Source organism: Conger conger, chromosome 3 (genome assembly GCF_963514075.1).
Source record: "Conger conger chromosome 3, fConCon1.1, whole genome shotgun sequence".
Lineage (NCBI taxonomy): Eukaryota > Metazoa > Chordata > Actinopteri > Anguilliformes > Congridae > Conger > Conger conger.
Genome location: NC_083762.1, coordinates 11,720,904 through 11,738,537, shown reverse-complemented (window position 1 = coordinate 11,738,537; position 17,634 = coordinate 11,720,904). Strand labels below are relative to the sequence as shown.

The window sequence follows — 17,634 nt, the reverse complement described above, 5'->3', positions numbered from 1 at the left end:
CGAAAAGAGTGTCGCTTCTCATGACGCCGTTATGTTTCTGACGACGTTCCTTTATCCCCCCACACAATGGAGCGGTTGCAGGAAGCGTCGGTTCAAACGAGACGCACGACAGTATATGGAAAGGCGAAAAAACAACAAACAGAAGTGTTCTGCCATCCATCATTACTTCTTCTCTGACAACCAGAACAGCTTGTGGTATCCCATGAGTCTTTTGGCCTCTGAACCAAACAGCAACCCCCCCACGCCCAACACCGAGCACCTACAGGCAACCGTGACCCAGGCAGTTATGGGAAAATCTCACACAACATGTCACATGCCACTTTTACTGCTTCTCCAGGCATGGGCGCCCGTCGTCTCTGACAGATGCCTGACTTTCCGGGGCAAGGCTCTGTCGTCTCAAATCCTCCCCAAACAAGGAGAGTCTCAGGAGAGCCTTTTCACAAAACAAAACAAATCAAATTTTAAGTTCTTGAGGGTGTTTTGTCTTCCCTAAATAAATAAATAGATAACTAAATTCATGACATTTCAGATACTGATACAAATATCCTCTCCCTCTCCACACCACCCCCCCCCCCCCCCCTTAAGGTAAAAAAAAAGACTGTCCAGCTGCTCATTGAAAATGTAGCATGGTTAATGTCTCGCACATTCAATCTAATATTTCCCCCTGGATTTAATTTTCTCACAGAGCAACCCTGGGTGCCTTCCACGCATTAACATTTCATTGTAAGACGTCCAGGATCTGATATAACCATTGGCAACGGCACAAAATGAGAGGGGCATAAAACAGCTCGTAAACGTTCTCAGTGCAGATAATGCATCCCATCCAGTGCCCCAAATAGAGCCATCCTCTCAGTCCCCACTGAGACGCCCCGGTCCTCAGCAAGCCCCACTCCAACTTCACACGCTCTTCCATCGCACAGCCTCCCCGCTGGGTAATCTACAACATACAACCTTTTCTAATGCACATACAGTGAATCAGAAACATGCAACATCCCCTCTCTCTTTCTGAACTGGAGATATTGTTTTTTAACTGGAGAGAGATGGTTTAAGCCATCAATAAGTACATTAGACTTGGGTAGGAAGGGGGGAAAAAAGCTTTCTCTGTAACAACAATGGCAGCCCGGTGTTTCACTCAAAGGATCTACGGAGACTGGGGAGGAAACGTTAAGCTGCGTGAGAGATTCTGGAGATACAATCCGACGTTGCGTTTATGTGGAGCACTGCGTGCTGCCCACACCGGGAAAGGACACTCAACATCCCAGACAAAACCCCCACCCCCCCATTTTCCCCCCAAACATGTCCTCCTCAGATTGGGGGGGGGGGTAGGGCTGCTCCTGACTTGTCCTTAATTACGATAGCACAGTTTTTTAAGCACTGAGAAAATTTCACTCAGGTGTGAAGAAGTTTGAAGTAACACATCTGTAACCCCGGGTGCGAGATAATAATAATAGCTTCGGTGTGAAAGGCATGAAGCTGAGTTTCAAAGCAATCCCATTTCTCACCGTGAAAAAATATCCCACGGCCGCCCACTGGCAGAGACAAGCACTGTGCGGAGCCCCTGGGCAGAGGCGCCCCGCTCTCCCCTGAATGCAGCGTTAAAATGAACTTTTCTCCCCTCAAAACATTCACACAAGATAAACAGGCAGAGTTAATCTGCCCCCTTCTGAAACTGCCACTGCAACAATAGACACTTAGCCTTTTCTGTGCAGATGGCAAAATGGCGTGTTATGACAAGTCTTCAATGGGTAATAAAACACACAAGACTTGGGTGGCCAGACAGCCTTAAATCACAAGTACCGGGATAAAAATGTGTGTGTGTGTGTGTGTGTATGGGTGTGTGTGTGTGTGTATGCGTGTGCGTGTATGTGTTTGGTAACTGTATGTGTGTGTGTGTGTGTGTGTGTTTGTGTGCATGGGTTGGTGTGTGTATGTATGTGTGGGTGGGTGGGTGTGTGTGTATGTATGTGCATGTATGTGTATGTGTGTGCGTCTTGTGCATGGGTTGGTGTGTGTATGTATGAGTGGGTGGGTGGGTGTGTGTGTCTGTATGTGCATGTATGTGTATGTGTGTGTGTCTGTGTGCGTGGAAGGGTGTGTGTATGTATGTGTGGGTGGGTGGGTGTGTGTGTATGTATGTGCATGTATGTGTATGTGTGTGTCTGTGTGCGTGGGAGGGTGTGTGTATGTATGTGTGGGTGGGAGGGTGAGTGTGAATGAGTGTGTGTGTGTGTGTGTGCGTGCGGTTATACTGTGCCTATAAAGTTCTATTTAATGTACACATTTCCTTGAGTTCTGTTTTAAGTACAGGTAGTTATTAAGTGACACTGACGTAATCTCAAAGCAAACGATAAATTCTGTTTAAAGCTCAACTTGTAAAACGACAGAAATACAGCAATGCGGGACGCTTAAAGCAAACTAATCACCTCCACCATTTAAAGAGTCCAATGGACCAAAAACAGTCAAAGCTCTGTATGCGAGACCTCGTTTCTGGATGTGAAATAATCTGTTCTTCAGCTGTAAGCCTGGTGGTCAGCTCTTAATAAAACAAGTTCATGTGGAATCACATCACAAATCAAGAAACCTTTATACCTAATTACCACATCACAAGGGGAAAAAGAAGAAGCTGTTTCTGAAAGCCATTACTTCACCGGTGAAAGCCAAAAAAAACGTTAAAAAACCTTCCCTAACTCCCTAACTGGCTCATTTCACATGAAAATTTCTCTGAAATTTGAATATAACGGCCTATTAAAGAGATGCTCCATTATGTCACACTCTCCTGTTCTCTGCCAGGTCTGAATGCCAAACTGGCTAAAGCAGAGGAAACCAGTGCGGCCAGATTAAGGGTGGCCAACACCCCCCTCTTCCACCCTTTCTTCCAAAGGTTCAAAACGAGGGCGCATGGCAACCGCATTTCTGGGTCAGAAGCGAGCGAGCGCCGTCGAAGGAAACGGAATGAAAATGGCGCCTACCTCTCCAGGCTGCGGCAGGGTCAGCTTGGGCAGCTTGTTCTTGGCGCTCCCCCCTGCGGCCTTCCCGTCCAGCAGGCTTGCGAACGGAGCTCCGCCGTACCCGTCCCCGATCTCCGCGGGGGGCTTGAGCTCCGGAGAGTCGTTGGGCACCTGGTCCTGGCCGTCCATTGGCCGGACGTAGGCGGTGGGCTTCTGTTGCACGGCGCTGGAGGGCTTGCAGTGGAGGCCCTGGGGGAAGGTGGGGGTGGAGAGGCCGGTGGGGAGGAGCGACGTGGAGGCCACAGGGGAGCCCGACGCGTGGGAGAGGACCCCCAGGTCCTGGTCTGAGGGGGACTTGGCGTGAACGCTCTCCTTGTAGGCGAGGTCGGCCGAAGGCTGGGCCTTGGAGGCCTGGCCGTGCCTCCTGGCGTGGGAGGAGGAAGAGGAGGAGGAGGATGAGGAGGGCGCAGGGGCGGGGCTGGAGTCCCCTTTGTTCTGTGCGTCCGCCTGGCCCCCAAACGGGTCCTCGAGTCGGCCCTGAGGCTGCTCGTGGGCGGACGTGGTCCCGTGCTTCCCCCGCCCGCACGCCGTCCCGCCCCCCTGGACCCCCGCCGGGCCCCCCGCGGAGCCGTGGCCCCCCCTCGACCAGTCCGGCGGGCGGGACTTCTTAGAGCCCTGGTGAGCGTGCGGGAGGGCGGAGCCTGAGGACTGGGGCGGGGCCATGGGGGCGGAGCCCTGCTGGGAGGGGGCCGTCCTGCCCCTCTGGGCCTCCGGGAAGAAGCCGGATTGGTCGGGCTGCTTCTCCAGGGGCGTCTGGGGGGCGGAGCTCTTTGGGATGCCCACCAGGTGGCTCTGGTTGGAGTGGTTGGTCAGCAGCTCCTTCATCTCGTCGTAGTTTCCCAGAGTGCTCTGCACCCGGTTCGCCAGCGCATCGCCTTTATTGGTCTGCGAGGAAAAACACACAAGCAGGCTTACAATCTCATTTATATTACCTCATCGCTAAATAAGACAAACATAGTGCCAACAGGGCAGCCAAGTGGCTAAGGTGCTTGACTGGGACCCAGAGGGTTGGTGGTTCAAACCCCAGTGTAGCCACAATAGATCAGTTGAGCAAGGCCCTTAACCCCACATTGCTCCAGGAGGGATTGGTCCCTGCATAGTCAAAATGATAAGTTAAGCAAGCTAAATGGGTCAGGTCAACTAACTAACTGTAATGTAAAAATAACTGTAATGTAAGACGGTTTGACTCATTTCAAGATCTGCAAATGGGGTAAAAAAAATAAAAAAAATAGCATGTCAAGCAAACTTAAAAAAAGCTAATATTTTCTCCTTGGGCTAAAGACACAAGATCTTAAGTCTTATTACTAAGAGTAAAATGAATAGTGAATCTGAAAGGAGAAGAGCGTGTCGCTAAGAGAAGACGCAGGACTCCAGACAACCCGGGGAGAGCGTGGCGATATCTCCGTTGCCTGCGATCGTGCGGCGGAGAGCAGCACCGTTAAAACCACTCATCAAGCCCTGTCAGCCTCTGTTGGGCCGTTATACAGTGACGGGAAGGGAGAGGTTTTCTCTCCAACCGCCACAGATAAAACCGGCCCGCTGCTGATGTATGACGGTGTCGTGAAGGAACCACCCACATCACTTTAGAACCCATCACTAAAGAAGAAGAAGAAGAATCCATCAGCGTGGACCATTAATCTGTTTTTTTTTATTTTTTTGTAAAAATGGAAGGTGGTGTAATATCTCCAAAAGTGATTCAGCGGGCAGCGTGCTGGATCGTATGGAATGTATCTATTAAATATATACCCTCACCCCCCCCCCCCCACCCCCTTTCCCCCCAAGTAGATTGACTTGATGCATCTGTCACTCAGTGTAAAGAGGCAGGGTATGTGTGGTTTAGTAATGCGGGAGGGAAAAATAATCTAATCAAAGCATACCTCCAATCTGCATTACATTCAATCAGGTGCTGTATTAGGATTCTCAGTGAAATCAATCTGAACGAAGCCTCTCATTTCAAAAGATCCCTCTTTACATCCAATTCTGAGCTCTCTGGCTGTGATTTCTCCAACAAGATGGTCTAGTTTGAGATAATTGTTTTTCTTTTAGGTTCTCCAGCATATGAGAATTTTACACAGTATGTCCCGGAATAAGAACAGTCTGAACCAGACACAGAGCCTCATATTGGCTTTCATTCTCTTTTGTAGACCATTTATATGGGCCATACTGTTATTTATGTTTTTATTTTGTTTTACCGTTTTTTTTTCTAATTGTTATTTACTACAAAGAAAAAAACATTTTTAGTTATTTTAAATGCTTTTAAATATATTATTTCAGACATTGTACGCCTGATTTTTTGTCTTACACTTAATGGTGTTTGCAATGGTTGCAATGGTTTTTGCAACTAGTTGTCATTCTTGTCAGGTTCTGTGTTTTTCTGTATCTGTTTTTGTTTTTAGTGTCTCCGCCTCCCATTCCTTATATGGATTTCCTTCCTGTCTTTCTAGCTTACCTCTCACCTGTTTCTCATTGTCTGTTCAATCAGTTTCATATTTATACCTGTACTTGTCTGCTTCTCATTGCGAGGTTGTCTTCTCCAGTTTTCTGAGTCTTTGTGTCTATTCTTGTTCATGGTTCTTTCTTTTTTTGCCACCCTGTTTTTGTTTTTGTTTGGGTTTTGTTTTGCTGCCTGTTTTTTCATTCTTTGTGTTTTTGGTTTCTGCTCCCTGATTTTGGGGATCTTTTGTTTTTTGTAGGTAGGTTTGACTCCATTGCGGCTCTTCCCTGTGCTTTTTGCCACCCTGTGATTGGTTCCCCCTGCCTGGGCTTCTCACAATTCTGTAATTATTGTGAATTAATCAGCCAGGTTAATGCATTTTATTAATGCAGACAGAATCATCTACCACATAATTAACAAATTTAATCTGAAAGAATAGAGGATGCCAAGTCTTTGTTTAACTTAGATATTTGGTAAACCTCGACCCCCTGACACAAGCATAACTCCAAGCAGTCCGCCCCATAAACCTTTAATGGCATTATGGCTTGTTGTTAATAGATTTATTGCAATTAAACTCATCCTAGTAGAAAGCTATTCTGAGCAGATGTCTTGCTTTATTGCACACACACTGTAATAGAAAAGATAATTGCTGGTTGTATGGCTGCCTTGTTTGACCCTGGCTAAACACAGTGGTAGCCAACTCACTATTACTGTCTGGAAGGGAGCTTGTGTCAGTTAGACACCCGAGTAAACTCTGAGAGCACGACTGTCAAGCTTAAGTTCAGAGTGCTGTGCAGTAAATCAGTCACCATGGTGACCAAATTCAAAATCAGGAGCTGGGCCAACTGAAATTGCAAGAAATCTTCAGGGCAAGTAATCAAACTGGACTGAATAGTTCACATGACCCATATAACTCCCATAATGCTCTGAGCTGAGAACCAGCAGCCAGCAAACACTGGTCAATTACCAAAGTAGCACACTAGAATGCAAGAGTTTCTCTTGCCTGTAATCAAAATTTTTGCTCTATTTTTGTGACTGCAGATGGAAGCTGGATTGCACTGCTGCACTTAGAATTAAAACACAAACAACAAAGCAGTCTTTTCCAAGAGAGATACCACATTACAGAAAGTGTTTTCTATGCAGGTGACTGTCTTTGAGATTTTGGAGTTATAGCCAAAGAGAAAATAGCCAGAGCTGAATCAGCACATTAGCCGGGCAGCTTGGACATAGCAATTATGTGAAAATTGAAAAAGGAAAGGCTATGAAAACACTTCCCTTGATGTAAGTGCCTTGTGAAAGGTGACTCGTATAATGGAATGTGTAATGCGCTGACCCCGGTTACCATATTAGCTTAGCATTCATTTCTGAGAGAACAGACAGTGGGTAGCAGTGGTAATAGAGATCACGGTTACGCGTACACACACAGGGCAGCGGCACTCTTACATTTTAAAATTTCCCCTTGCAAACCCGTCCCTCTGACTCTCAGACGGCCAGGCGCTGAATCTTCCAACGGGGCGGTGAGGTTTCGCGACGCACGCAGGGCAGGTATTTTTAGCGTCGGGCCCTGGGAGGGCGTGCGTTTTAAAGGCTGCGGCGGCGGCGTTAGCCTGTCCCGCTGCTGCTGAGGTTTTCGGGGAGGGGAAATCCCTCTGGGCCGGACACAAAGGCCTCTTGTGCAGCGGGTGAACAGACCGCGGCGCCGTGGCAACACTGGGCCTTCGCCAGCGGCACGTTCCGCGCACCAACCCAGGCTACAGAGCGCCGCTGCTTTAATGAACGCGAGGCAGATTAGACCCTTCAATTACAGCTTCGCAGCTAAATCATTTTAGCATTAATATTATTTTAAACAATTTATGTTTCGAGGATATATATATATATATATATATCAAATGTATCCTTCCCTTTGGGGCTTTTTAAAACTTAGTATCAGTTCTGTAGCTGCTTAAACGAACGGACAACGCTGTACTAAATCTAATCTAAAAAAAAACTGTGCATTAATGTATTATTTAAATATGAAGACAAATCAGTTAGAGTGGATCCGGGACCCGATGTGAACTCGACAATATTAACAGTATCCTTGGTTAATGTCATAAAACAGAGGAGAGATTAGTGTTGCACTGTACCTGCTAAGCGTCAATTAGCCGTGTCGCCGAGATTTTTCATCGCGTTCACATAAAAATGTAGTGTTTATTAACGAGGCACTTGTTCCTGCGTGAGTCAGAGCTGTGTGCCTCTGAAAACGCTGCCTCTTCTCAAAGACTCACTCGACGGCTAAAAGCTCAGCTGACCTCTCAACCAAGCTCAGCAAAAATCATGTTAAAAGCCTGCAGTGATGACACTTTGGAAATACTTCCACTACACGAGCTTTTTTTTCCCCCAGCAGTGTCATCTAATGAAGTTCTGAAGGGTTCTAGAGATTCTGCATGTTGAAGGCTTTAGAAGAAAAAATGACTCATGGAGGGTAGGAAAAAAAACAAAAACATCTGGTCGCTCCTCGCCAGTGTTTTTTTTCCTCCCTGTGAAAGCCTCTCATAATGAGCTGGTGCATGCTGGGAGCGAGAGCACGTAAAACACTGGCCTCTGTAGCCGGCAGGTCGTGATGCGCGGGGTCAAAGGGCACTTGGGTGTTGCTGCTGGATGGTGGAGGATGAGGCCCTCAAAGGGCTGCTTTGTTACCCCCGTCTCGCCACCCCTCCTCGCACAACCTTTCCGACCCCATACATGTAAGATCACACAACTTCCCACCACCGTGCTCTCACAGTTCTCAAACCACCACCCTGAAATGCCCCCAACACGCCCCCCCACCCCCGCCTTCCCATTCTGAAGAGGTCTCACTTAGAGAAGAGCTTTTAAATCGCAGTGTGGCCTCTTTGTAAAATAGAGGTTTAATAAAGGTTTTGTGTGTGTGTGTGTGTGTGTGTGTGTGTGCATATACTCTCTTTCTATATACGTATATAGACATAGAGAGAGAGAATGAGTAAAATGTATTTGCTCTTGGTTGGGGAAAGAGCTTGTTGATCTCAGCAGTAAATGCTAATGTTCTTCCCCTCTGATGGAATTTGAATAGAATCCAAAACAAGACACACAAAAAAAAAAAACATAATTTTTTATTGTGTTCACAAAGCGATGCATTTTGGGGAGTCAGAATACTGACGCAAACGCGCGGCAACGCTCGTCTCCCGTGTAGTCTCCGGTGACTGGAAATTCTACCACACCTTGGAGGATTCCAGCGCGGAGTGCGAAGGAGAATCTGCTCAAAGAATGCTTCCTAAATTGCACTTAGGAAAACATGGCAGGAATAGCTGTCGGTGCGTGGAGGCGTTGAAGCCGTGGAAGACGGCACGGCGGCGTGCGGAAGGCGCTTTGATGCGAGACCTTTGATAATTACACCTGACATGACGCTCTCACCTTTATCTCTTCTGAAGCTGCTCCAGCTCTGATGTTCACGCCAGAGGTTTATTTACCGAGGCTTTGCTGTCAGAACATTATTTTAACAGGATCCCTGCCTGGCCTCGCGTTACCGCGCGGGAATTCCGCGTGGATACCGATATCCCGGCCGGGAAGGCGGAGCGCATTGTGACGGATGCCGCGGAGGACCTCTCCGGTCATGGGACCGGCGGGGCCGACAATGGGCCCTGTGTTCCCCCGGTTACGGGCACCCCGGGGCTCGCCTTCCAGGCCTGAAACCCAAACAGCCGAAAAGGCGGAGGCGCGGGCAGCTCGGTATCTCCTTCCTCCAGTCAAAACAGAAAGGGATACAACGCGCCCAGTGCAGCCTGCCCCGGCCTGAATCACCGTTTTGTTCCAGAGACGTTTCCCGGATCTGAATCCTTGAAAGACCCTCTTATTCTCATCAGTTCTGGACCATAAAAAAAAAAATCTTTACCGGGCACACATAACCATTAGTGCTTCCGAATAAAGGTTATCAATAAGGGCCTAAATGTACTAACACCTATGAGATGTTATTTGAAATCAATAGAGGGCTGACAGGCTATGAAAGGGAGCCAGGAGAAAGGACCGTGCACGCTACGCAGAACTCTTATGGAGGAATGATACACTAAGAGTCAAGCACGCTTCTGAAGATGCTACCGAGATTGAAATGGAGCCATATAAATCATTTCAAATGGCTCAATCCCCCCAAGATAGCATTCTGGGACAGCAGATAAAAGGAGATCAGAAAAGGGGGTTAAAGGAATAATACCTGTTCTACACAGGACACCTGTTTTGAACTGTAGAGGGAGCAACTTTGCACAGCAGAAATTAATTAACCTTCCCTAACTTTAGTCCTTGTCGGTGACAGACCCCATGAATAAAACATCACCGGTGACGAACAACACAGGAAGAATTAGTACGAACTCACAGCAGGAAAAAAAAAAACGCTGCAGTGTAATTTAATAATTTCACTCCTATTCCACAATCTGCCACTAACTTTTTGACAACTGCTTGATGATGGAGGTAGACACTGTACATGTTCGAGTGGGGGATTGAATCGTTCTGATGCGGAAGTGGCAGAGGACTGTCACTGATCCAAAGCAAGCAAGCAAGCTTTTCAGAGGACACAGAAACAAGCTGTCCCCACAGGCAGAATGACGGCCAGTGAAGACCAGTGTCAGCTGGGATCAGGATACTCAGTGTACTGGGATTTCTTTGAAGGTGATGGTAGACCTGGGAGACAGTAAGTAAGTCCCAAACAGCTGTTAGCAACATAGTTCCATTAAACAGGATTAGAGGGGATTAACGACTAGCGAACCCAAGAGATGGAGAAAAAGAGCAAACACCATTTCGCAGGGAAAAAGGTGCTGCTTTTAACTTGCACTCAGCGCTCAGAAAACACATTAAGCGGGAGAGATAAGGAAACGCTAATAGCACAAGCAGGAGCCCTATCCCGGGAGAGGAGCAGCTTTACAGCGCAGAACATGTTTGCCGTCGCAGCACAAACATGCAAAGTGCGGTGGCCGCACCGCATCCATGGAGCCATTAGAACGGCGTATGTTTTCTCACCATGATAAAATAAAATAATAATAATCAAAGACATACACGTGGGTATGCTCTTTTTTTCCTGCTTCTGCTTCCGGACGTTCTTGGGGCGCGACCGCCGCAGAGGATTTGTCGAACGTGCGGTACGTGGGGCGCTGACTGCGCTCCGGCCCTTATCTCTCGCCAGCCCGGTGCAATTCCGCAGCTGCGAGCAGTCCGGTGGAGGAATGCCGGGGACAGCACATTCCTCCACATTCCGCCGGGAGCCGACGCGGACACGGCCGCGTCCGCGGCGACACAGCCGCGTCCACGGCAACACAGCCGCGTCCACGGCGACACAGCCGGGCCGTCGAGCGCCGGCCCGGCCGAGGGTCCTCACGAACGCCACGCTCGTTCGTTCTGCGGTTCCGCCGGTTCCTCGGCTGAACCCGGAACCGGGCATTACCAGGCCCGGAGGAAGATAAGGGATGTGTGCCGCGCTGATTAGAGAGCAGAACCCGCACACAGAACCGTGCCAGAGAGGAGCCGCGAGGGCCAGGAAGGACTCCGCACTGTCTTGTGCTCTCTGTAATTAGCCTTCAAAAGAACAAGGCGGAATGAGGCATCCCACCCAACGTGGCTCCACGGCCAGGGGAAGGCAGGCTAGCAGCCCTGTTTCCAATCTGCAGATGTTTAAAAACTGTGAGATGTATCTTTTTTTGAAAACAGCGGTATTACATAAAAAATAGATAAGTAGACAAATACAATGTAACACATTCCATGCATATACAGCATATTTAGGTTGTGTGTGTGTGTGTGTGTGTGTGTGTGTGGGTGCGTGTGTGCGTGTGTGTGTGTACAGCCATCCATCTACTCTATCAGTACCAGCTGACTCTTTTTCACACGTTTTCAACTTCTGAGAAATGACAAACAATGCTAATCTCCATGAGATATCATTAATCATCAGCTGCTATCCCCTACGCATAGCTGTGGGGTTCTGAGCTACTCTTAAGTTGTCCAGATATTTTGTCACACTCATGAGAAAGTCATATATTAACGTCTGCTTAAAAATGACATGCAGGCAATACGTTGTCAAGATTGGGTGAGAAAACGATGTGGAATTAACACAGATCCCTCATTAGATGTAGCATGTAAGCCGGCCTGCACTTGAACAGTACAGGGGCAGACCGGCCCTCCACACACACCCTGCCAGGTCCCTCTCCAGTCTGATCAGGGGCCCCAGCCCACTGAGAGGGATGGCCCTATTGCCTGGGCAGCATTGATCCCCCTCTCACCACATGAAGAACAGAATCCCTCAATATTGACACCCGGTTAGCTGTTATTTCACAGAATGCCTGCAGGGCACTTTGTCTTCCCGTCTGGCTGTAATGTGAAATGGATACAAGAGAAAGAGGAGGGAGGGAGAGAGAGAGAGAGGGAGGAGGGGAAGGAGGGGGAGGGAGGGAGAGAGGGAGGGAGAAAGGCAGGGAGAGAGAGATAGAGAGAGAAGGATAGAGGGAGGGAGGGAGAGAAGGAGAGAGGGAGAGAGAGGGAGGGAGAGGTAGAGGGAAAGAGAGAGGGACAGAGGGAGAGAGGGAGAGAGAGAGGGAGGGAGAGAGTGAGAGAGGGAGGGAGAGAGGGGGAAAGAGGGAGAGAGAGAGGGAGAGAGAGGGAGGGAGAGGGGGAGGATGGAGAGAGACAGACAGAGAGGGAGAAGGCTTCCTGGGACAGATGATCATCAGTTTCGATGTGTCATTGTTTCTGGCGGTGTTACAGTAAGGAGTGCTTCACTCAGTATTCATCCATGTTAAATGCTCCTGGGATCAGTCAAGCGAGATCAGTTTAAACACAACCTGCTAAGTTCCCAGAGACTGATTCCGATACTGTTTAATTAGATACAGCATAGTCTATGTGAGAACCTGATCTCAGGACTTTTACGGACATGCACAGTGAAAACAGCGCAATTGCTTTATTCACATTTTTGGGCAGAAAACAGCGTGCTCAATACAAGTTTAGACTTCAAGCCTTCGTCCTCCTCTCTGCTCAGCCCTGAGTCTCTTTCCTCCGACTGCATAAAGAAGGGATTTCTGGAGGAAGAGTGAAGTGCTGAGGCCCTTGATTCCAAGCACACTCGACGCTAGGCTATCGTGTACATGCAATCCGTTATCTTGTTAGAGTTCCCAAATTAAATATGCTTAAAGGACATTATTATTATCTCTTTGAAAGCTAAGACACAGTTATCTAATAGATACAACCCCCTTGTACTGAAACCAGTCTTCCAGACAAGACAAAATTGAAAGATTAAGAGTATATAGAGTGAGCCGTAAGCCTCAAGTACTTATTCAGTTGAAGTCACATATACTTAATACTTTTGTGTGCAACGACTGTTCATAGTAAATCAAATTATTCATTTTTTTGAGAGCAGGTCCAGCTGCAGATCCTCTGACGCAGTATTTGTAAAGCGCCTAGCACAAGACGAGGGTTCAAACCCGCAGCCGTGTAACTGGAGGCCCATATCTCTATGAATCATTGCTACCATTCACATGCTTTAGTATGAAACAGTCTGTTCTCTAAAGGGTAAATTCAGGACAAAGTATGCTGCTTCGTTGCCCAGGAGAACTTCCTATAAAACAAACACCGGCATATATAGTGCTGGACGACTGATTTAAAATACATTTGAGGGAAAACAACTTTATAGACGGACCAGGAGCAGTGCCGGAAAAGCGAGAGGAACATTCCGAATTCCCCGGAGGAAGCTCACACCAGAACCTGACAGGCAACTGACTCTGTTATAAACTTTCTCCTTTTTTTTTTGCAGGTACGTGCACTGGAAAAGAGAACAAGTCTCTTCAGGGAAGCCAAATTATTTTCAGGCCCACAGAGGTGGGGTTGGTTTGGGGGATTGGGTGGGATTGAGGGGATTGGAGGGAGGCAGAGTGAGAGAAATGTAGGGGGGGGGGGGGGGGTCTAGGTGGGAATGGGGAAAATAAAACCCCACGCTGAGATGCTCTACTTTTTATTTAACAATCCCTCTGCCTGTTGCCGGGGTAATGGGTGGCAGAGGACGAGAGCGCGGGGCGTTTGATTGGACCTCCTCGGCAACTCTTACCTTGTATGGCTCCCCGAACAGATTGAAGCCGGAGGAGAACAAATCTTCATCCCGCGGCACTTCCTGCGTCCTGCGCTCCCACTCCTTCTTCTTGAGCGCAGTGCGGTCCTGTTCGTAATGACTGCGGAGACAGGGGAGAAGGGGGGGGGGGGGGGGGCGTAAGGATGATTCCGGATGGCATGCGAAAAATAGACGGCGAATCCCTGCCTGGAAAAGAGTTAAGGGACACCGTTATCTGGCTAATCGGCGCAAGCTGGCACTAAGCAGATGAAGGATACTCGGGCCCGGAGATAAAATAACCGGTTCGGCACTTACATACTTTGCCGTAGACCGGCATAAAAACGATGAAGGTTGAGTTACAAAATTAGGCGGAGTCCATTCCAGAGATTTAATCTCATCGCTTTGTGTGCAGTTGGGTGAAGGGTTTAAGCAATGGTTACTTCTTACCAGATTCTGCTGTTCATTTCTTTTATCTTCAATTTCACCATAATGCCATATCAAAATGAACAACACATCGGTGATATATTTAAATATACTTAGTATATTTACTCTTATGTTTAAAATTGTATTTTAAACTAGGTAAATGGCAACTCCAATAATGACAACACTACCTGAGCTATGATTAAAAAGCTGACATATCTATTCCACCAAAGAAACTGTTCATCAAATATACAAATCCCACAAGTTAAAATATTGATATCATTTTCAAGATCATGAGAAAGATTTCATATATTTTAGTTTGAGGTTTTTAATGTTTCATAATATCACACCCTACAGTCCTTGCACAGCTACTGAATATCTAAACTCTAAGCTCCAGCAAAACATCTTCCATCCACATACTGCCAGACAGAGTAACAACTTCATAGCATGAGTTTTTATGGGGGTTTGGACCGGGTTGAATATCCAGAGTTGAATCTGAAGTCTACAGTTCTCAGAGTATTTCTGTACACGGTTGGTTGGATCACTCTTAAAGACTCACTCAGCTAGCATCAGAGGAAGTAGCACCTACAAAAATCCACTCCGAACAAGGCCAGTTCAAGACCCCGTGTCAAAACCCAATCACTTACAGTGACCCGCATTATCGGGGTCGTTTCCAGGGCTCCAGCCAACCACAGGCCCCCCTGCGGGCCAGGGGAAGGGCAGGCAGGCAGGCGCTATAGAGGCCAGGGATCTAAGAGTACATGACATGGCAAACATGAGGGATGTTTTATTATTGTGTGGTCATCTACGGAGTAAACCAGAGAGGGTCTGAGAGAGCAAAGTCTGAGTGCTTTATGTAATATTAAAACAGTACCCTGAGGTTTACTGTAGATAAGAGCTGGGCAGACTTGTATACTTCTGCTCCAGTCTGGCTTTGCTATGGATTTACAGGAGGTAAGACCATGAACCGTACAGGTTGTGTCACAAAATGTAAACATCCCTCAATGAAGGACAGCTTCGAAGAGACTCTCAGCTCTTTCAAGAGTATTTCAATACGTTTTTTATACCACTGCACATTAGCCTTGTGGAAATATAAATATTACTGTTTGTACTATTATACATGAAAGAAAAAAGAGTTTACTGTAGGTACTTGTGTCATCCCCCAGGTAAATGCTGATAAAGGTATAAAAAATGAGCACTACAATGAAATACATTAGTATTCTCACATAAATATAATCTTCCCATACAGAAGTATCGCTCTTTGTTTACGAAGGCACTTTATAAAGCCACCAAGGACCATTCTCTGATAATTGGTTATTAGTTTAGCTTCCAGCGGCCTTTTAACATATGAAGATAATTGGAGCTTCTTCTGGAAAAAAAATAAGGTGAGGAACTTTTAACTGATCCCCAGGGCAAGCACTCAATGCACCGAGGCCACACTAGGGCCATGTCTAAAACAGCTTACTTGCCTTCTACTGAATCTATAAGTTGAGTACACGAGTAGGTGAAATTTAGTCGACTTAAAATCCCCGATGATATACTTATTTCCAGGACTTCGCCGAGTATATTCGAGTGCACACTTGGAAGTAAACCATACTTTTAGGAGGTCTCGTGAATCAGACAGCAAGAGGCTGAGCTGTTCCATGTTTGCTGCAGTACAAGGGTGGGGTGTACGGAGGATATTTTCACATACTACCCATTGTATACAAAAAAATATACGCTAAAAAGTATGAGTATGAGTATATTTTCTCAGCGACAGTACTGTTTCGGACACAGCCTGCACTCTCAGTGACAATGGGACTATATTTTTGTTCTTCAAGAATCTAATTTCCCAGATATGCCTTACAGTACAGTACAGTAATGTTCTCTTTGGGTACAAGTGAGTAGGTACAAATTAATTATATACTGTTACAATTTTATGTACCTTTCTGAGAGTGTAGGTGAAAGGCCTTCATCCAACCAAGCATTTTTCCTGGGTTTCTATTTGTCATTGGACTATCTTGGAAGTGCTGCTTTCAGCCCAGCAGTGTCCAGTGCAGTGTCCAGTGCAGTGAGCGGTGCACAAGTGGATACAGCTGTCAATTGCAGCGAGCCATGTCCAGTGCAGTGAGCAGTGTCCAGTGTAGTGAGCAGTGTCCAGTGTAGTGAGCAGTGTCCAGTGTAGTGAGCAGTGTCCAGTGCAGTCAGCAGTGTCCAGTGTAGTGAGCAGTGTCCAGTGTAGTGAGCAGTGTCCAGTGCAGTGAGCAGTGTCCAGTGCAGTGAGCAGTGTCCAGTGCAGTGAGCAGTGTCCAGTGCAGTGAGCAGTGTCCAGTGTAGTGAGCAGTGCCCAGTGCAGTGAGCATGGTCCTGTGCAGGGAGCAGTGCGCAAGCGGACACAGCTGCCATGTTGAGCTCCATCACTGCGGAACCACGAGGAGCTGTCGTGTGATTGGCCCGTGATAGATAGGAGCAGGAGACAGAGAGCGAGAATGGGTTTGTTTTCAACCAGCCCTCGCTCTGTTCAAACACACCTCAGGGTCTCCGGCTTTTTCCAAAGCATTTAATCAATCACCAAATTATTTGGGAAAGGGGGAACAGAGGGAAGAGAAACGAGGCCGCGTTCCGGGGAGCGACAGGCCATCCCTTTAATAGGAAGGAAACCACGGGAAGGTGGAGGGAGAGAGAGAGAGAGGGAGAGGAAGAGGAATAAATATGGCTGAGATTGACGGCGGGGGCCTCGTAGTAATGACAGCAAGATGTCAGTTATCTTTATGTCAGCTCGCTTTGCGCACCTGACAGCGCTCGCCGACAGCCCGATAGATCAAATTCAGCGCTGTCACAGGCCCGGCTGAAACAGTGGCTTCCCCTGACACCAAATTACTTTCTTAACGCAACAGTGTTTCGGGTGGAAGTGGAAGGGGGCACGGGCGGTGATGATGGGGGGGGGGGGATGATAATTAAGACACCGAAGAGAGATAAGACCAGAAATATCCTCAAGGTGTGTCGCCGAACGTCACATGACCACCGCGCCGGCACGCATGTTTGTTCTTTTTCATCCCGGCTCCCGTGTTTTGGAATCCGTTAATTAGATGGAAAATTCCGGACGACAATACCAAGAGCAGATTGTGGGTTTCTCTGATGCTATCTCTCCGGCAAAATGTGGCATTTGCAGTTTTTTTTTTTTTTACATCCCCTGTGTGTTTTTCCCCCTCTCTCTCCCCCCTCCCCCACTCACCCCCCTCCTCCCCCTCCTCCTCCTCCTCCTCCACCCTTCCCCCTCTCCTCTTCCCAACATTACATTTAAAAAAAAAAGCTAATAGTGATATCTGCGGTAAACCGAATGAATTTAATCTCCGCTGAGCTCCACTGCAGTTGGAAGATAACCAAATGGAGCAGGTTTTTCTCCTCCGTCTCCCTGCCCTGCGAGGAGCGCGGCGAGGAGCACGGAGAGCGGTGGGCCTCACCGAAAGCCCCGCGGAAGGAGAGCCGCTGCAATAAGCCGTGCGGCACACCACCGTTATTACAATTTAACAGCCAACAACAGTCGCCCATTTCTGATTTAAACAGCAATTATTAATTTGAAGCACCAGCTAATTAAAACTACAGCCAAGCATTTAGCCCCTTGTTACAGTTATTTCGGCAGTTTATAATTATAAGGACCTGCTTATCTACTCTATTAACGCAGGGAAGGCGGAGGTGGGAATCTGGCCTGTTTAATTCCCCATTCC

At 47.6% G+C, this 17,634-nt stretch overlaps 1 protein-coding gene across 1 annotated transcript in view; it reads right to left on the bottom strand.

Moving 5' to 3' along the window:
* Nucleotides 1–17,634, bottom strand: part of aff2 (AF4/FMR2 family, member 2) — a 187,853-nt gene that overhangs the window by 125,508 nt on the left and 44,711 nt on the right. Inside the window, exons 2-3 of the mRNA XM_061236945.1 lie at nt 13,508–13,628; nt 2,970–3,893 (exon numbers count right to left, since the gene is read on the bottom strand). Coding sequence (XP_061092929.1) covers nt 2,970–3,893; nt 13,508–13,628 — 1,045 coding nt within the window. The remainder of the gene's footprint in view (nt 1–2,969; nt 3,894–13,507; nt 13,629–17,634) is intronic.